Below are 20,782 nucleotides of genomic sequence, written 5' to 3'. Positions count from 1 at the left end.
AGTCTCTAGGGAACTTTGTGAAAGGGATTAAGAACATTATGGAGCCTACTAAAAGCTGTAAGCATTGAGTTAATGTTTAGATTTTGCTTTTTGTGCTTACCTTCACTGCAATTTATAATCCTTTTAGAGCACAAGACTGCTGACATAGAATTGGAAGAGGAAATTCAATCTGTTCTTCATGAAGCTCTCCATTCCCAGCCTGGTAATGCATTTACACTTAGAAACCACTGAAGAGTTTATAAATACTGCCATAGGCTAGATGAATTTCAGAGTCTGTTTTTGGTATGCACTTAAAGTACTTTTGCCTGCATAAAACATTCAAATCAACTTGTTTGGCATTTTCAAAAAAATTCAGAAAGTTCAGTCACCAAATCTTAAAACTGTGTCTTCTTACCCAGACTTGTTTGTCACTAATAGCTCAAATCAGTCATTTTAACAGAAGCTTCCTCAAAACACTGTGTAGAGGGCAAGAGTGGACAGAGCAGAGTTGGCCTTTACTGTGAGCAAAGAAAGTCCCAGCAAGTTGGGTTTATAATGCTGGACTGTGCAGATAAGTTTTCTGTCACTCCCCATTCCCTTTGGAGACTAGCTGGAAAACACGAAGGGTGTACTGAAGACTGAATATTTGCTGGTAATAGAATATACCAAAGAAAATTTATTCACTAACAGTCTGCATTGTTTATTAGGAGAGAGACATGAAGATGTAGATGAAAGTGTAAGTGACCAGTGGCAAGTAAAGGAAGAAATACATGGAGAAACTTTTGAAGCTCCTGCAGATGACATGCTCAGAGAATTTGAGACTGAAATTCCAGAAGCATATGAGACACCAGACTCAGTTCAGAAAGGTATATGAATGACTAAATACATTTAAATTTACAAAAGAAAACTGAACTATGTTGAAAGTATGTCTCATTAAAACTTGTAATTTCTGCTTAAAACAGAGCCTTAGCAAGAGTCAACCACAGCATTATTTAGCAAATGCATATATTTTAAGTCAAAATGGGATATTTTAATGCTATGTGTTTTTGAACCCAGGTAACCATATATTATTAATTGCTACTCTATGAGCTTTCAACAATATTAATCTGTGCTCCAGATATGCATATCTTTCCCCAACAGTGGCATGAATATAATCATATAGTATTGTTTTGGTTGAAAGGGGCTTTAAAGATCGCCTAGTTCTAACCCTTCTGCCACAAAGGACACCTTTCACTAGACCAGATTATTCCAAGCCCCATCTAGCCTGGCCTTGAACTTTTCCAGGAATGAGGCATTCACAGCTTCTCTGGGCAACTGTTTTCTGAAGTACCGTTCCAGTGCTTCCTCACCCGCACAGTGAAGAATTTTTACTTTATATCCAATCTAAACCTGCCCCCTTTTAGTTTAAAGCCAAAATCCCTTTCCTATCAATACATACCCTTGTAAAAAGTCCCTCTTCAGCTTCTTTGTCCCCTTAAGATACTGAAAGACTTCAATTAGGTCTCCCTAGAATGTTTTTTCCTCCAGGCTGAACCCCAGTTCTCACTTTTCTCACACCTTTGGAGAGGTGTTCCATGTCCAGTCTTTCATCTACCAGCACGCCCAAGTGCTTCTTGGTGTGGTTGCTCTCAATCTTTTCATTCCCCATCAGTAAAGCCTGTATGGAGTCTGCTTCTGGACTTTTTGGTTTATTGAACTAAATTTTAAAGTTTATTAACACAGTTTTTTCTATACTTTATTCTCATTCTTCTTTCATTCAAATATGGCTCCCTAAGAGCATTAATTCTATTTAAGTCCTGCAGAGATGAAGACATCATATAAGGAAGATGCTCATATCTTGTCACCTTGGGGCATTGACTGGATGATGAAAATTGAAGTCAAAATATTAAAGCAGAGTCATATCATCTAAATCCAACTAGGGGGAAAATTTTTCTGAATGCTTTTTATTTGTACTGCTGAAAATTTTACCTATTTTTAATATCTCCTGATAACTTTTGATAAAACCCATGTAATCGATGTAATCTAAAAGTTTTGATTGCTGGAAGTGCACTGAGATTCTTTCTTCACAACCAAAGTAACTCTTCAGTCTGTTAAACCTCCTTGTTTCTGTATCTCTCTTACTCATCCACAGCGCAAGTCAAAGTAGAAGACTAGAGGAGAAATTCAAATTCCATTTACTTTATATCTTTGCAATTAAGAAGTCAAAGTGAACATATTCTTCTTTCCCCCAATTTATTCAGAAATTTCTGTGGAGAGTCCTCTTTTTTTAAGGAAATGTGTATAGAGTTTATTCATATATACACATTCTCAATATTGTATATAAATAAAATAGTAACTTTTTTTCAGTCTATATATACTTATCCTGCTGCCATTAGAAGAAATTTGCTTAGAATTTCAGCTTAGAAATATTACTGTTCTTACATAATATCTGTTAGAGGATTTGTGTTATTGTTTGTTGATTTAAAATGTTAAAATTTGTGCAAATGTATTTATTTCTCAGATGCTGATCCTATGGTGGATGATGCTGGAGCAGTGGAGTCTGAATCATATGAAATTCCAGGTATTTTTTTGTTTTTCCCTGCTCAGTAATAATGGTTTTCTGCCTCAATATAACAAATTTTATGAGAAAGAAAAATAGAAAAGGTTAGACTGGTTTAGAAATAGATAAATTTTGAATTTGTTTTTTTTTCCTCTCAATAACTAGTTGTTATTGTCTTGGAGAATTTTACTTAGGGATGACTGCATCATACTTGCTATTGAAAATCTTTATTACAAATAACAGGTAACAGGTATGGAAACTTAGCTTTCATTGGTGCAAAAACTTTTTATTTACTATGTGTTTCTGGCCATTGTGTTATTGAGGACTGGGTAGGCAAGAGATCTGTGGCTGTACAGTCTAAAAAAAGAGAAAATGAGATTTATTGCTTATATTGTCTTCATACAATCTGTATTACTAAGGTTCTAAGGACTATTTTTCTTGGCATTAGGAACATGCAGTTTTTTTACATTTCCTGCAGTACTGTTTGTCCTTTGTGGCTGACTCTGCTATCAGAGAGTGAGTCAATACCAAGGATGTAATTCTGAACTTGTTCTGTCTTTCCGCACATCTTAATCTTGAAAGCTTTTTGAAATTTGGCTTGGACTAATCTGATTACCTCATAGTCATCTTCATGTTATGCTTGATACCATGTACAATGGCATTAGCTCATCTTTCCTATTATGAAGAAGCATTAAATGGATATTGCAATTTTCCAACTGTCTGATAAGTATTTTCTTCAGGATTCTAACAATGTTTCTTTACAGTATGGACAGACTCTTGCATTTACATTAGTCATTGATTTCCGTTTGTACTAGGCTTCTTATGTTTGACTTACTGTTAGTGCTAGACTTTGCAGTTGTGTTTGGTGTCACAGATGTGACAGAAAAATAGTTTTATTTGTTTGATACAGCTAAAACTGTTTATTCCAAACTATGTGGGGGATAACTGGTTTAGAATCCAAGCTATTATACTGCCAAAGTAAAAGGATAAGCTACTCTACCTTCACTATTGTGTTTTCTCACGTGTCATAGTAAGTTTTTGAAAAGAATTTGAAAATAATTGAAATAGAATAGAATTGAAGAGAATATTGAAAAGAATTGTAGCTATAGAGGAAAATAACCCCCAAATTTAGCTAGGTAATGAAAGAAGTAAATTGCTCTAAATCTGAGATGCCAGAAATAAAGTATGTATTTTGCAAGGTCAGTTTCTGATTCATATCTTGTCTTCTATAGATCCATCACCAAGTGAGCCTCCTGCACATTAGTAAAGAAGATACTTTGCAATTTTGAAGATAGAGGATGTTTGCATTTTTTATTCATATAAATATTAAAAAATATTGATGGAGACCAATGGCTCTCGTTGCTCTAGTTTTCCTACAGAGAGTATAGCAGAAGGCTAGAAGAGAGCATGGCCCAACACCTTCCATTAGATTGCCATGTGTCAAGTTGCAAATGTCAGTATATAAAGTTTTAATTTTTCAGTTTTCAGCTAAGGAGCTGCATTTAGCCATTGATGGACTCATTATGGATAAAAGTTAAAACAATGAAATATTAAACATATTTAATATTTTTAATTTCAAGATATTTATTTGTTCATATTTAATTTACAGCCTTAGATGATTATGTTGCAGATTTGGAAGAGAGAGTAAGTGATCCAGACACTCCAGGTTTGTAAATTTTCATTACTTCAAATGATAATATAATCACACTTTTTTAAATGTGCTGCAATGTGATGTGTCATATTGACTGTTTCTTCACAGTTTTATTTTCAAATGGTTTTTAGATAGTTTTAAATAGGACAATTTTTTATGCCACTATGTTATCATTACGTGACCATAACACTCCATGAATCCAATCTGCAAATACTTACATAAGTATTTTGTTCTGTCAGGAGTTTCCTAGTCTAATCAAAGGATTGATTATCCAACACCTATTTATATTCCTAACTTTAAGCCTAAATACAAATATGCATAAACTTGTTGTTTTATGGTGTAGTTCCTGGCTGCATTTTATAATTCAGCTCTCACTTTCAAATAAGATATTGTAGTATTAAGTCAGTATGATTGTTTCTTTCATTTTTGAGTTAAATATGCGACCTTTTTAAGCTCTCTTGTGTTATTTAGCTGTTGCATGAAAATTCAATTGGTATATGAAATATTAAATATTTCTATTTAAGGTGACTCTGAGATAATGCCAGAAGATCCGATGGAACATTATGCAGGTACAGTCCAAAGTCTTCTTTCTTTTTATTGAAGATTCACTGAATTTTGGCCCCAAACCAAGACAATCACACAACACAAAAAAAACCCCACCAAACAAACAAAACAAACCACAACAACACACAAGACTTTGGAGCTCCTAGGTAATATTTTTTCAGAATGTAAATTTAAAATGTAGACATAATAACTTCCTAAGGAAATGATGCTAAAACCTGCATGAGTACTACTTCTCTGTAATGTTAGCCAAATGGGCAGAATAATATTTTGAGGGTTGAATTTCCAGGAGAATAGATATTGGTATTTTAAATTGTATAGAAGTGTTTCTGTGGATAAAAAATAATTTAAATATGCCAGAGATGTTGCTGTTAGTGTGATGTCAAGAATAAAGTAGTATCTCTAAGTTTTTTTAAAAGCAAGTAAGCCATAACAAGTAGATGCCAAAACTGCTCTGTAGAAGCTAGCTGTATGTATAAATGATTTATAAATAATTCACATTCAAAATATATATGAATATTTGTGAATTGTATAAGAAAGCCTGCTGATATTGTTTTCTTTTTTAAGTCTTATCTTTTGATGCCAGAAAATCAATCAGTTCTTCTCACAGGATCTGTTAGAATTCTTCACCTTTGCACTCTTACAAACTTTATTATAGTATGAACTACTATAATTTCAAATGCTTTTCTTTTAATCTGAATAAACTTGACACTGTATTGTATTATTTGTGTGTCTTTAGTGTCTTAAAATTCCATGAATTTTCCTGCTCATTTTTCTTTTTCTTTAAACAGAGGATAGAGTGCATGAAGATTATAGTGAAGACCAAGGTATGATGGCTGCTATATTTAGTGAAATTAAAGTATCAAAATATTTCGTTAATATGCAAGTGGAATTACTTTGTTTAAAGATTTCCTATGCTGCCACATTACTTTGCAAGTTCTCAGCTAAGGTTTTGGGTTGTCTGTTCAAACTCCCTGTGTTTGTAATCAGTCAATCAGTCTTTTAACACTGGTCCAAGTGTAGAGTATGCATACTGATTATATTCCCATACTGGTCCTAATGCCATAGTTTGTGCATAAGTGGAAAAAGAATGTTGAAGGCTTTGCCATGCCTTTTTCCTTGAAACCCTGGCCAGGTCAGATGTGGTTTATTGAATCTCTTCAGCTCAGTATCACCTTTTCATCTTGTCTGCTGCTGTCAGTTCTTTGGGAATTACTGTTCTAGTTTGATTCAGTTGATGATTTGCTAATGATTGCTGAGACCAAATCAAAAAGTAAACGAGAAGAATAGTAGTCTCAGCCTTGAAATAAAGCTGTGTGGTTGTGATTCCTGCTGTGATACCCTTCTGGAGACTACCACGCTTCAGGATAGTTAAACATATCTTTACTCTTGTTTATTTCCCATGTTTATGTAACCTGAGCAAAGGACAGGGTTTCTTCAAAATATTTGCAACAGAAAACCTTGAGGTTCATTCTTTGTTATCAGGAGGTAAATTCCAACAACCTTCTTTGGGATAGAAGTCAAAACTCCACTGAAATACTTTCAGTGGCCCAAAGGTGTACTTAGCCCTTAGCCTGTGCCTTTCCCAGTCTGCAGAAAATAATTATTTGCCTCAGTTATAGTGCCCTTGACAAAATGTCTCAGCAGTAATAGGATAGAAAAGCAAGTGACTCTCGGTTTTTCTCAGGGCTTTTTTTTTACTTGCCTTTCCAGGGCATAGTTATTTTATGATCAGTTCCTAATAAAGAATCACTTCTCTTGCTTCTCACACCTAGATATGAAGTGCAACTTCTAATCTTTACTTTTCATGCTCTTTCATATGTAATGGTAACACAAACAGAAAATGCTTCCATGCCCTTGTGAAGAGACATCTATATCTGCTTTTTGACGAAGTTGATCAAGGAGGTTACAAAGTAAATTGCATCATCAGTTCCAAAAGCATTTAATATTCTGCAGTCTCTTCTGGCACCCCAGCACAATAACAGTGAATCACTGTATTTTGTGAGTCAGAAAATACAGTGATTCATTTACTTCAGGAAGCAGCGGTGCCTCTCTGTACTGCAGTGAGAGTTTTAAATAGTATCAGATGAATCCCCCTACACTTTCTTTATTCTTGCCAGTCCTCTGATTAGGACAATAAGGAGAATAGGAACTTCCATTCTTTTTCTCAAAAGGAAATTCTAAGGTATCATGTGACTGTCAAAAAACCTATTATTCTTGACTATTAAATTGTCAGACTTCTTTATGTAGTAAATTATTCCCACAGTTCAACATAATCCATAGAAAACTGCTCTCCTCTTGATAAAATTTGCCTTTTCACAACATAATTTTACCTTGCTTTCAAGTTCCACCTTGAAGGCATTCTGGTTGTGAGAGAAAGCACAGTGCGTCCTTTGTACTTTTTAGAGGAATTTCATTTCAGAGCTCCAGCCTGGAGCAGTGTAGAAGAAAAAGACCAGTGGGTTGAGGCTGCCTTTCTGTCACCATTTTTTTCCTTCTCAGTTCAGTCTGAGTTCAGTCCATGGAGTTTCAGGGCATGTTCATGTGCTAGACACCATTTTAGCAGTTGCACCTGTTTTTCATCCCTTTTGTCTCTACGCACATCTTTCTTGTACCTTTTGGTACAAGAAAGGTTTTGGTTGAATTGAAAGTGAAACAGATTTACTTTATTTTTGGAGAAGAGCAATTTTGGCTCCATTTTTCTGAAGTGAAAGAATGCTTGGAGACCATTTTGGAGATCTGAAATCCTTCCACTCAAATGTGAAGCTTGTGGTTTTGGCATGGGATCCAAAACTTCAGTTGAACCCCACCAGAAGATTAACATTAAAGCCTTCATATGCAATTGTCTGTGAAATCAAAAGAAGTATAGCTTTGAGTCAATTTATGTTCTCCATTTCTATCATGTGTTTCCCCACTTCTGGCATAACCTTCTGGTGAAATATTTTCTCCAATCCTGCTGCTTTGTAGAGTTCTCAAAGCTAAAGACAGTGCAAGATGGTTGCTGGGCAGAGAGCCCAATTTCTTTTGTGACTCTGGCTTTGTGAGGCCTGGTTCTTAATTCAGATCAGAAACTGCTCAAATAGGATCACTGTAATCACATCTGAGGTTATTGCCAATGCTAAGAATTCTTTAGTGGAAATAAGTGCCCAGAGTGGAGTGTGTAAATGATTGATCATAGAATTTGGAATACAATAACTCACTTCCAGTTTTATGAAAAGTTTCCTACATTTTCTAGCCAAGAAACTAGAGAAAGAAAGCAAGTTTGAGATTTGCATTAGAAAGAAAGAGTTCTGGATGTTTTTCTAAGGATATTCTATGTTTTTAAACATAGTTAAACATAGTTTACATAACATAATTCTATGTTATGTGAATAACCTTTTTCAGATGAGGATAAGTACCTGCTAGATGATTAAATTATCCAAACTGAATGAACTTTTTCAGTCTAAAATTCACACTAAGTACATATTGAAAATTCAGACAATAGCATTTTTTCTATTTTCAGACATTATCTAAAATTAAATAATGAATTATTGACCTATTTCTTCTTCAGAATTACAAAAATTAGAGTGACTATGCAAAGATTAAGAATGTAGGAGAATTGTAACAACTATACTGATTGATAGATTTGTAATTGTATTTTTTTAATTGTTTTCAGCATTTCATCTGTGTGATAGAAAGTCTAGAAATTTCAGCAATATGTACACATATGGTTTGGGGTTTTTAATGTAGAATTTCTACTACAAGCTCCAGAAAGGCTTCATATATCTATTCAGGACCCCAAACCAGGGGAAATTTTTTTTAAGGCCCTTGCTTTTGTCGTCAACAGAATAACTGAATATTTAACCAAATTTTTAGAATACTTTATGCATATCAAGTACCCAGGAACTTTATTTTCCTTTCAGAACCAAAACATGAAAAGCAGACTGAGATTCAAGATACAGGTATATACTGATATATATCTATATAAAAAATATTTTAGGCAAATTAGCATAAAGATAATAAACTTAATCTTGCTGTTTATATATATTGAAGTACACAATCTGTAATCTGTGTGACCTTCAGTCATGCCATTGCCAGTTATGGCAAAGGTTCATTACAGTCTGTATTGTTATGAAGTTAGATTTTTGACTGTGAACTGAGAAACTTAGTTCTAATATGCCATCCTTGAGGATTCATCTTTAAGGTCTCAGCTGACACAGAGTGGAGTGTCTGAGGCTTTTAGTGGGCAGCTGGACCACAGTAGTTCATCGCAGACACTGCTTGTAATGAGCCCTCCTCATAACCCTGCAACCAACCAGTGTGTAGGATTATTCAAAATGTACAGGCTCTCAGTGCTAGCTCTGCTTTGATGCAGACCTCTTGTTGATGCATTTGTCTAATTAGTAGAAGCAATTACAAATTATTTGTCTGCAGTATTCCCTCTGGGTTCTCTATACTTTTTTGTCTTGAAATGCCAGGTCTTTTGAGAATCATCTCAGACAGTTGACTGAAAAACCCCCCAATCATTTAGTTTAGAAGGAAGTCAATAATTTCTCTAGTGTAAATAAATTGTAAGTATCGGTTTTGTCACCTCTGTTATCATAATCTAAAGAGGACAGTTAAAGGAATTTAAAAAGTGCCATATTTAGAGGAAAAAAAAATATTATTTCTGTAGAATCCATTAAGTCATAGAATTTCTTTGTTGTACTTCAAGAAGGAAATTAGGACTCACAAATGAATTGCATGTTTATCCAAATAAGACTTTTAAAGTTCATAGGTATGCAGTTTTTTTACCTGGCTTTCACTATGTCTAGGAGATGGAGTTGATGCTGCAAAAGAACGTGGAAGTACTTTAATGTATTTAGAAAGATTAATTTGTTTTAAAATTTCAGTTTTTGTATCATAATCTAAACAATTGTTGAAAAGGTACAATTTTGAAATAACTAGTTGATGAATAGAGGAGCTATTTACTGAAACGGGAAAGAATATTTAAGGTGTATTTTTTTTCCCTGGAATTCATCAAAGTGTCTGCTTGTTAATATCAGGTAAACATGTCTATGTGCTACCTGTGTTCTTTTGTGTACTGTGTAAGTTCCATCACTTGAGGGCTTGACTTCATTATTGCTTTGAATTGAATGTTTTCTTAGCTATTGAGGACCTTCCAAAGAGGGTGAATGAAGCCACAGGGCCAGGTATATATTTTATAATTGTGAACTTAGTGTTTTGATTAAATATATATGTTTGAAAAACAGATGTTTTAAAAAAAGGCAAGCTGATTATACACTTTATTCCTTTTTATACTTATAGAGGAAATTAATGAAGATTTTGGTATGGCTAAAGACCTCTCAGGTATGAAATTTTATAGCTTGTAAAAACTTTATTTTTCCATTTATATTTATTAATATAATTTAAAAAAACAAAAGAAAAACACAGCAGAGAATAGAATCGTGGAACAATTTAGATTAAAAGAGGTATTTAAAGATCCTCTAGTTCAATCTCCCTGCCATATCTAGGGATATCTTATTCTTAGTCAGCTTGCTCAAAGCTCTGTCCAGCCTGACTTTAAACTCTTCCAGGGATGGAGCATCCACTACTGTGCTGGTCAGCCTGGTCCATTGTCTCACCACACTCATCATACAACATCTCCTTATGTCCAATCTTTATGCTCTTTTTCACTTCAAAATCCGTTGTCTTGTTGCTACAGGCGTGAGTTAAAAATCTCTCTCCATCTCTTTTACAAGATTCCTTACTGAAAGGCTGTGATAAGGCCTCACTGTAATCTTCCTTTGTCCAAGCTGAACTGTCACAACCTGTCAGCCTGCCTTCTTAGGAGAGGTGCTCCAGCCCTCTGATCATCTTCATGGACCTCATCTGAACCTGTTCTAACAGGTCCATGTCTGTACTAAAAACTTCGGAGCTGGATGCAGCACTCCATGGGGGGTCTGTTGAGAGACTCCTCTTTAGAGGCATCCACAGATGCAGTTGGCCTTCTGGGCTGGGAGTGCACTTTTGGCTCATGTCCAGTGTTTTATCCATCAGAATATCCAAGTCAATCTCCACAGGGATGCTCTCAATCTCTTCTTCCCCCAGTGTTTATTGATACTGGTGGTTGCCCTGACCCTGGTGCAGGACCTTGTACCTGGCCTTGTTGAACTACATGACATTCTTATGAAGTGCCTATTCCATTGCTTAAACTGGAGCTCTGTGGTAATTTCCCACATTGCTACTCAGAAAGGTTATGTTGTAAATTTTTGTTTGTTGTGTTGTTCTTGAAGAATTTTAAATGAGTACTGTGTTAAATCTAATTTAAAGATCTGCTCTAAGAAGTTAAAATTTTTGTTAAAGAAGTTTTTCTCAAATATGTTTTTGAATGAGTCAGCTAGAGCAAAGCAGTCTAAGTAGTTTAGCCTGAGCACTGTGTGTAGAATTTGATGCTATATTTATTTAGGTTTTCTATTTTAAAAATGCATTCTTGTATGATTAAAAGGGATAACATACATTGTTTCACTCAAACAACAATTGTAACTAAAATCCTTCCGGTGTGTGCAGTAGAAGTCCTGCTTCTAGTGGGCAAACTTTTGGATGTGAAATGTATTTAGTACCATTTTTCCTACTCTTCAGTTAACTGAACTTGTTAGTTTGTAAATTAAGTCTTCCTTTTTGTTTAAAACTAATTCAGTTGTGTGGCTGCTGGGAAATAAAAACAAAATTATGAATGTAGTGTGAATAACTTTCAACACTTTTCTATCTAGGAATAGAAAATAAGCAAATAGAAGATGACGTGGCCATTGAACCAGAGGAATCAGGTTTGTGTATTGTGTTTTCCATGCATTTGCTACTTTAAAAATTTTATAATTGGGGATGATAAATACTATGGAATAGGATTCTATGCTGCAATAAAAATATATTTGTAACTTTTTCTACAACTGTTTTCTTTCAAGGACAAACATATCTGTGTTTTTGGAATCTAGCATCTTGGGCATATTTAATGACATATTTAATGGCTTAGGAAGCACTCTTCAGTTTTAGAAGTCAAGAGTGCTTTTTTACAGAAAAACTTGTATTGCTAAAAATTACAGTATTTGGTTATATGATGGAATGGAAAATTTCTTTTCCATGCTTTGTTTTCCACCAGCCAGTCAGGAGTGCATACTAAGGAAAGATGGTATATGTAAGGAGTAAAGTGGAATGTCCCCTAAGCTTTGAGCTCTTTATTTATGGGCCTCTCAAATAAGAGAATGTATTTCCCCTCTTCAATCCTTCCTATTATTTACAGCCAGCATCCTGCCTATTGTGAAGCTTTTTCTGGGGAGCCTGACTCCTTCCACACATGTGTGCAGACTTCAGTCTATTAGCAGTGGTAGCACTAGGTGATGTGTGACATGTCTAATTTAAACATACCTATAGAAATAAAAGTAACTGAATTTTGAAGTCAAGTATTTCACAGTTACAGCTAGAAACATAGTAGGTATATATGGATGTTTTCTAAGCCCATACTGTAGTAACATGTGAAACTGGGATACGTGTGCTTTGGATAGTACAGTTTCAGAAATTTGAAGTATCATTTTTGAAACTGTGCAGTCCTACAATAGATTCATTGGCCTACTTAAGTCCCTTGGAAAAATTTAGCCAAGGAAGAAGTTTGCATCCCACTTCTGCAAAAGCAGTATTACAGAGCAGTCTTAATAGGTCACTGTGGAAAAAAAAAAAGGGGGCTTTTTGTAAATATTTGGGAAGTGGTTGAGTTTGAATTATATTTACATTTTTTATTTACAGAAAAACCTGTTAAAGCTGAAGATTATTCAGATGATGTTCAAGTGGGTAAGTCAATCTTGGATGCTTGGTTTTTTTCCTAAAAAAGTGAAGCTATAGCTACATGGAAATGAGTAATCAAATTACTTTGTGAAGGGATATCAGTATTGTCAAAGTTGCTTCTTGGTTTAGAAGCGATAATTTTTCTGTTATACTTGATAAATGCCAATGATAGTTATTGGGTTATATGAAAGCATTCCAAATAAACTAAGTAGTTTTAATTTAGAATTTTTTTTTAATTATTTTTAATGATAAAGATAGAGCTGAATACTTTTGAAAGGGAAGTACAATTTCAGGTCTTGATATGCATATACTTCCTGTCCAGAGCAATTGTCATGGACAATGGTAATGTTACTTCTGTGTGTGTCAGTCGGATCTATTGGAATCTGACTGTGGCACATTCTTTGGGCACAGATCTGGAAACAGAGACTGTTTTGTTATGCCATCACATTTTTCTTGGCATAACTGATTTTAAGAACAAGAGCACTTCCAGTTCTTTCATCTGTTGCCTGACAGTAGTAGACATGGATTTTACCAAAACCATTTTTAGTATAGATAAGTGGCTTCTAAATTCAAGAACTGCATATTGTTACATTTCTTGGAGTTAACTATTGCAATTAGCTAATTTGCTTGTTGTACCAAACTAGTTGTGTTGAGTGGAACACAGAGTTGTATCACAGGGTAGTACATCAGAGAAGCTGCAATGCAAGACTTCTAACCTCTGTTTTTGTTTTGTGTTGGTTAGCCTGACCCCCTTTCTGGGTTAGTTAATCTCTGTAATCTATGCAGGAGCTCTTACAAGATGTGGTGCCCGGAGAGTTCTGCGTTGTTTTTTTCCTTACAGTATTTGTATTTGGTTCTTAGTCATGCCAAAAGTAGCCAGAGAAGTGAAGAAAACACAGTAGGCCTTTTGTGGTTGTCCAGTACAGATTGGAGGCATGATTTAGTTCATGTTTGAGTTTGTATGCTGAACCTTAACTGCGGTGGTTTGAAATGCTCATATTGGTGTATTCATATTGTGTTGTCTGCGAGGTCTTTCCAAGTTGTTTATCACAACAGCCATGTGGTGTGTTGGAAAGTTTGAAGCCATAGCTATTATTTAATAGATGCATTAACTGAAAGTGTTTCATTTCATAATGAAGTATTCTTAACTAAAGCTTATAATCAGTGTAGAAACAAACAGTAGTTATCTTTGACAGTATGGGCAAGAAGTTCAGCAAAGGTAGTCTTCACTCAATTTGTTATGCATTAAGTTGGAACTGGAGAAGAGGAAAAGATGTTTTGTCTCAGAAAAGGTTGCTGTTTAAAGTTAAAATAACAAAAAGGCCCTTACAGAACTATTACAAAATTTCAGCAGTAGATAATTCCACTGCACAATGTCAGTTGAGGATATTGAGATGATTTCTTGACTTACAGATACTATTTCAAAATTAAATTCAGAATAGAAGTGCCAACTTGAAATATTGGAGTTTTGGGCCATATTTCTATCAGTTTTTGTGTTGTAATTTATGGCTCAGTGATGCAGCTGTAAATTAATTTTTCTACCTTCACAAAAAAAACTTAGGTGTTTTATATAGTAGTGATGGATTTCGAAATACACCATTTTGAATCATAGCATCATTTAGATTGGAAAAGACCCTTAAATTCAAGTCCAGCTTTTGACCAAACACTGGCAAGTCCACCACTAAACCATGTCCCCAAGTGTCATATCTACACATCTTTTAAATACCTTCAGGCTGGAGACTCCACCTCTTCCTTGGGCAGCCCATTCCAATGTTTGACCACCCCTTGGGGGAAGAAATTTTTCCTCACACCCAATCTAAACCTCTCCTGGTGCAACTCAGTGCTGTTTTCTCAATCTCTTGCTACTTGGCAAAAGAGACTGACCCTCACTTGGCTACAGCCTCCTTTCAGACATGTATGGAGAGCAGTAAGGTTCTTCCTGAGCCTTCTTGACTCCAGACTAAACAACCCCAGGTCCCTCAGCTGCTCTTTATGAGACTTATGCTGCAGACCCACCCCCAGCTCTGTCCTTCTCTAGACTCACTGCAGCACCTCAGTGTCCTTCTTGCAGTGAGGGGCCCAAAACTGAACACAGAATTTGAGATACAGCCTCACCAGTGCCGAGTGGAGGGCAGTGATCACTCCTCTAATTGCAGAGGTACTTGCAAATAGTATGGTGGAACTGAACCTAGTTATCCACTCTCCTTTTATTGTATTGTGATACTGAGAGACTCCTTGCCATTTTCAAACACTGCTAGAATGAGAAATAGCTTGTTCTACTTTGAAATTGTAGGTATTTCTGAATAAATTTTTTAGATTTATTCTTTTTTTTTTTACCTGTGGTTGTTTTCAAAATTAGTGCAATACACCATTTAAATCACAAAATTACCTCAACATCTATCCTGGCATAGCTTTTGGAAACACATAATAGCAGCAGTATTCGAGGGAATTAATTATTTTCTTCTTTCCTTCATAGGGAAAAAGTGAGAGAATCAATCAAAATGTGTTTTAAAGACAGTTATTAAAGATACAAGTAATTATTAGATGTAGTACAATGTTCATGATCCTTTGTTTAGGAAGTAGAAAATGAAAATAATTTGATCAGCACAAAATCTGTGCACTGCACTAACTTAAGAATTCTTATAATTTGTCTAGTTATGTGGGAACCACTCTGAAGGTAGAAGAACCAGTATTTATAATTTTTTCTAAAAATCTTACTGTTTCAGCACATAAAATTCAAGTAGCATCTTGGGAAACTGACAAAAGAAACATAGGACATGTTTATGTCAGTAGTTTTACTGACAATGAATAAAATTTTATTAAATTATTAGTTCTTCTGCTATTAAGTATATTTACCTGTCTTTTTTTAATGTGAATATTTCAGTTTGAAAGCAACATTCTCAAATTTTTCTCTTAGATTATGACATCCATGTTTCCTGGGTTTCTTTTATATCTTCTTTGTGATGGAGGATTCAGTATTGGATATTTTGTTGTCAGGAGTCTTTCTTCTTTGTTTGGGATTTTATTACATCAGTTGTTCAAAGCTAATATTTCCTTTTCTTTAAGCAGTCACAAACATAACATCAGGCAGTGTAAAAGAAATTCAGAAATGTTACTATATGTTCTGTATTCTTTGGTAGTTTAAATTATACAATTGCATTTGAAGCATGATGGCACCAGTTTGTATCAGGTTTAGAGCAGTTGTTTGGTTTTTAGCTAAAACATAGGAACTTAGTTTTTTGGAAAGAAAACAGGAGAGTTCAGAGATTGAATTCAGCTGTTAGGAACATTCTCATATTACCAGGGAAGACACTGGGTGTGGGATTTGAATATGCTGGAGTGCAAGTCAAAAGTTTTTTGCTGACTTCAGGGCACATCACAAAGTTCATACTAGTCAAGTACATCCTTAGGTATCTGTAAGTCCTGTTTTCCAATTCGCTGAGTTTACTTCTGAAATCATTGCCAGCATTCTTTTCCAGATGTAGGATACTTTAGCTGCTGTTATAATCTACACTTTTATAAAACAAATGGTTTGATAAACTAGCTTGAAATAGTACTGATTCAGATTTCCTGGCTAATCCTGCCTTACACTGGCACATAAATGGCAGTGGTTGTGATAAAGTGGTACTTGTTGGACACATACTTTAGGGAGACATTGTGGGTTTAGGGGATACTGTTACTCTCTGAATTTGCTTGTATGTGTTTAGATTTAAAATATCTACAAGTTGCTCCACTCCTCCCCTTTGCCTTGTATCCTTGACACTTTTATAACTCTACATTTATTTTACCAACTGCTGAAACCCCTTATGTGTAGAGAAGTTTCCACTTTAGAACTTTGACCCTTCCTCATTCCCTGGCTCCTCTTTTCCGGTTGCCTTTGACTTTAACAAATAAAACCCAAAATCAAACTAAAAACCAAACCAAAACCAAAATCAAAATCAAAATGTTTAAATGAATTTGTAGCATGGCCTAGATATTCTTTACAAGGTAAATAAAGTGCCATATGGTAATAAAAAATTTACTGCCTGGATGAATACTTAAAAGTTTGTTTCCCACCTTATACAGCAACTTTGTGTATATTCATTAAGGTAGCTCCTAGAAATTATAGCTTTTTCATATTAACTAGTTTGCTACAAAGTTGCATTTTTTAGCATTTAAGATTTTTTTGTTGTTGTTTTAGAGGAAGTTGTGTTTTGGTTGGTCCTTTAATATAGATTTCCCCTTATTTTTTCAGATACTTAAAGCTTCAAAAGAAAAGTCCCTACATGAGGAGGACCAGTCCCAACCAAACGCTACAAAAGGGGAGCAGATGGTTGAAATAGACCTTATGATGTAATTACCAAGCAGTTCAGGGTTTGGGGAATGAACACTAAGACATTGTAAATGGGTTTTAGCCAACTGTCATTTTAGTAAGCATTTTTAACACTTGGATGTTTAGTTTACATTCCTGTCTGATATTTTTTTCCCTTGGTCAAGTTTAGTGAATTCATTATTTTTCTTCTGTGTTTGTGACAGAGTTACAGCTTAGAGCTGCATTTCATGTACTGTTTAAGCAACTGTTAATATTCTATTTATAACATAGCAGCAAGTACATTTTTTCAGATTTTAATATATATCTTTTGTTGTGGATTCATACAGTATGTACAGAGCAGTTTGGTCGAATGAAACATATGATGTTATGAACTTTTAAATGTTTCATAACTGCTGATATAGAATACAGCCTAATTACATTTTATTAAAAAGCACTAATCAGGCACACACTATGCTGTGAAGTTTGACTTATATCTCTTTGCACTGATGTTATGTCAACAGTTAACTACATGAATTTCAGGTGATTTTTAAAATACCTAACAAGGTATAAAATGTGTGTTTAATTCACACTAGTAAAAGGCCAAATTAAAAAATTACAATTTTCAAAAACCCGTTATGTATGAATTAGCACTTTTTATTTATGCTCATCTGATTTTTCAGGCAAAAATGTGTAGAGACTAGATGCTAGCCTGACAGAGAGTCAGTGGAGATTGCAGCAAGACTGAGTTGTTAGAATCAGGTTGAATTCAGTAAAATTATTCCATTTTGGTTTGCCTACTAATATAATGATCTCAAAGCTGGCTTTAATAAGCTTTATGTTCAGTAAATTATTTTAAAAGTCAAATTTGCATAAACACTTGATTTGGAAAAAGTACTTTGGAAATTCAACCTTAAGAAAAATATTATGTCAGAATTTAAGACCTACAGTTATGAATGATCTTAAAAATGGTACATCTGAAATTTAGGTACTGTGAGTGATTTAGAATTTTAATATAACAGGTGTGCTTTTTACCTGTTCTGTGCTGCTGTTCCACAATTACGAAGACATATTTTATTCTTTGATATTTTGCATGTGTTCCTTTTTGGCTCAGGAATAATTGCTGTGATTTTAGGAATTTGCCAAGCCTGTTACAGGAGCTTAGGAGAAATAAAGTAAGATGAATTTATAAAAAGAAAAACCAATTTGGTAACCCTAACAGTTGGTTGCCTTTTGGTTTACAGGAAGACTTTCAATTTCTGTAACACTGTTTTGAAATCAGGGTTTTAGATGCTTACATTTGTAGTGAAAAGGGCATCATATATGCTTGCCCTTTTTTTGGGTTTGGGATGTCAGTAAGACTCCACATGTTAGATCTTATCAACAAATACAGATGTCCCAAAGCGATATCTTTAGACTTTTCAGGAAAGCAATAATACTCTTAGACTGTGATGTGTTTTGGGATGGGATATTCTAGTAAAATTACCTGTGATTGTGAATTGCAGAGCAATAATTTTTACAAAGCCATATTTTGTGAGGTATCTTGGGAATTATTTTAGAATGGTGAATGGAGGACTTTTTATATAACAGTGGCAGCCTATTTGTAGAATTATGGGACTTTGAGAGTATATTGCGCTGTGATTGAATTCTAAGTATTTTGTAATTGGGTATGTGATTTTATGTGCTTCATGTTTACAAAAATATGCCAAGCTGAGCAAGGTCAAGTGGACTATTAAAAATATGTATATTTAATCCATTTTAATGTTTGGCTGCAATAAAACACAGAAGAATATCTTTGTCTTTCTAGTGTCATTATTTATTCCTAAATGTATTAAATACTAGCTATAGGGATAAATATTTGAGTCAGCCACTAAGTAATATTATTTTTTAATTGTGAATTTGAATATTAAAAATATATTTGAAAGTATTGTTTACAAGGAGCAAGTAGCAAGTAAAATAAATTAATTTTCTTTCTGGCTGCTGTTATGTGAAGGAAATGGGCAGTATACTAAGGTCTGTGTCTTCTATAATCGTGTCATGATTGTCCTTTTGGAGTATTAACATTCTGCAACCAAATAGGCCTGAATTTTTTTCATGAAACATCATTTCTGTTTGTAATTTATAATGGATGAGATAGCACTTCTTAACAAACACTAATGTCTGGGGAAAGTGGTATATCTGTTTTGCATACAGAATATTATGGTTATGGTCCATAGTTTAAATCAGAAATCTAATAAGGTCCATGCACTTCTGTGAAAGCAAAAATCTTCCTTGGACTTTTCAGTTTTCAAACACCTCCAAAGCGTTAATGATGTGGTATTAGTGATTAATAGGTAAAAAAAAAAGTCAGAAGATTACCTTTTTCTTAATATTTTCACATTGCTACATAGCCTCTTGTTATATGTCTTGTTATATGTCATAGATTCAGTGAATCTATGAAATCTTGGCTTCAGTTGCTTTTTTTGGAAATCACAGGAAGAAATACCACTAAGCAGAGTAGAATACTAAAGTTGTATTTTAATACTGCCAGTTTGCTACAATTTAAGTGACTTTCTAACATTCTGTGTAATTGAAAAGGTACCATATCATGACACTTCTTTCTAAGAAGTAAAATAAATGGCTAAGATTTGGTATAGGAAAGATGCTGAAAAATGTAATGATTTTACTGAACATAATTTGTAATTTTACATGTTTCAAAAATTATGTATCTGTAAATAAGTTATACTGTGCATTTATAGTGTTGATTGAGATTAATGTAAAATCTACAAGGTCTGAAACACATTTTTAATTGTGACTTGGGTCATTCTCATATGCCATCAAGCATTTAGTTGTATCGTAATATGAAAAATAAATTTATTCTTCCTGGTAGAAACCTTCCTGGGAATCCCTGGTGCCTTTGTTATATAGTGATAGCACTCCTAGCCTATAGAGATTAGCTAAAGCTCTTTTGTTAGTGATTTTCATCTTGAATTATTTTGCTAGAAATGAAGCCATTAAGTAAAGGATGAGAGTGGTTGGAAGAGCTAAGGTTTTTTTATTTGTTTGCTTGAGCTACAATTGGTTTAAGTTGATGAAAAAATAGTCTCAAGATTTATTATCATATCCCTGACTTTGAGAGCACACATTTTCAAGCCTTTGTCAGAAATAGCATAATTAAAACCTTTTGCACCATTGAAATATGCTAGGGATCAATGTGGAAGGAACAAAGCAATATGTGCTGAATATGATGCTGAAGTGAATTCTTAGTGAAGTGTGAATTCTTAGCTTCAGAGCTAACAAGATCAAGTTGTGATGAATTTCAAAAGCAGCTACATAGGAGGAGAAGTGGGAGTATTTAAAGATCATTGGAGAGGCTTTGGTGAAGTCACTTGCAACTAATTTAGCAGAATACAGGCTGAAAATAGTCTGAGAGATTGGAGAACTAATTCTAGTGCATAAATAGAGAGTTAGAGAGCTGTAGGTTGTATGTTGCATGAGTCTTAGGAATAAAGAAATGTGAAGCCAGACAAGAAACAGGAGATAGGAGGGGGCTTTAGAGTAAGGAGGTCATATACATTGTTCTTCCTGTAATGGCAAAGAAGTTGCAGAAGTAACATGAATGTCCAAGATGTGTGGAGGTGGGTTATCCAGTGACCTAGAATGAAGCAGAGAGAAGAGGCCAAGTGAGAATCTCAAGTGTTGCTAATAAAGGAGAGGATCCGTGGAAAGTGGGTGGCGAACTAGCATGATGTGTCATGGTAATGGGAGGTGGTAAAAGTAGAAATATGAGTATATGAACTGGTTTGTGTGAAAACTGTAAAAATAAACTATTATTTCATCTGGGACTGCATTATTGCTCTTTTAAAAATGTAATGTTTTGGATGACATATGATCATTTTATTGATTGTGGGATATATGCAAAAAAATAAAGAAGCCAGGGTTTTGGGAAATACTGCACAATGCTTTCATTAATATACTGCTACAGTAATAA

The 20,782-nt window shown here is 34.5% G+C and overlaps 1 protein-coding gene across 1 annotated transcript in view; it reads left to right on the top strand.

Annotated features, from left to right (window-relative positions):
• The window catches only part of ASPH (aspartate beta-hydroxylase), a 110,145-nt gene that overhangs the window by 40,741 nt on the left and 48,622 nt on the right, over positions 1-20,782 (top strand). The window contains exons 5-14 of the mRNA XM_053963052.1: positions 128-202; positions 687-845; positions 2,480-2,539; positions 4,128-4,184; positions 4,694-4,738; positions 5,522-5,557; positions 8,633-8,671; positions 10,017-10,058; positions 11,462-11,515; positions 12,486-12,530. Coding sequence (XP_053819027.1) covers positions 128-202; positions 687-845; positions 2,480-2,539; positions 4,128-4,184; positions 4,694-4,738; positions 5,522-5,557; positions 8,633-8,671; positions 10,017-10,058; positions 11,462-11,515; positions 12,486-12,530 — 612 coding nt within the window. The remainder of the gene's footprint in view (positions 1-127; positions 203-686; positions 846-2,479; positions 2,540-4,127; positions 4,185-4,693; positions 4,739-5,521; positions 5,558-8,632; positions 8,672-10,016; positions 10,059-11,461; positions 11,516-12,485; positions 12,531-20,782) is intronic.

Source organism: Vidua chalybeata, chromosome 1, assembly GCF_026979565.1.
Source record: "Vidua chalybeata isolate OUT-0048 chromosome 1, bVidCha1 merged haplotype, whole genome shotgun sequence".
In the NCBI taxonomy this organism is placed as follows: Eukaryota; Metazoa; Chordata; class Aves; order Passeriformes; family Viduidae; genus Vidua; species Vidua chalybeata.
The sequence above is the reverse complement of the archived record's forward strand: the minus strand, read 5'-3'. Positions and strand labels throughout refer to the sequence as shown.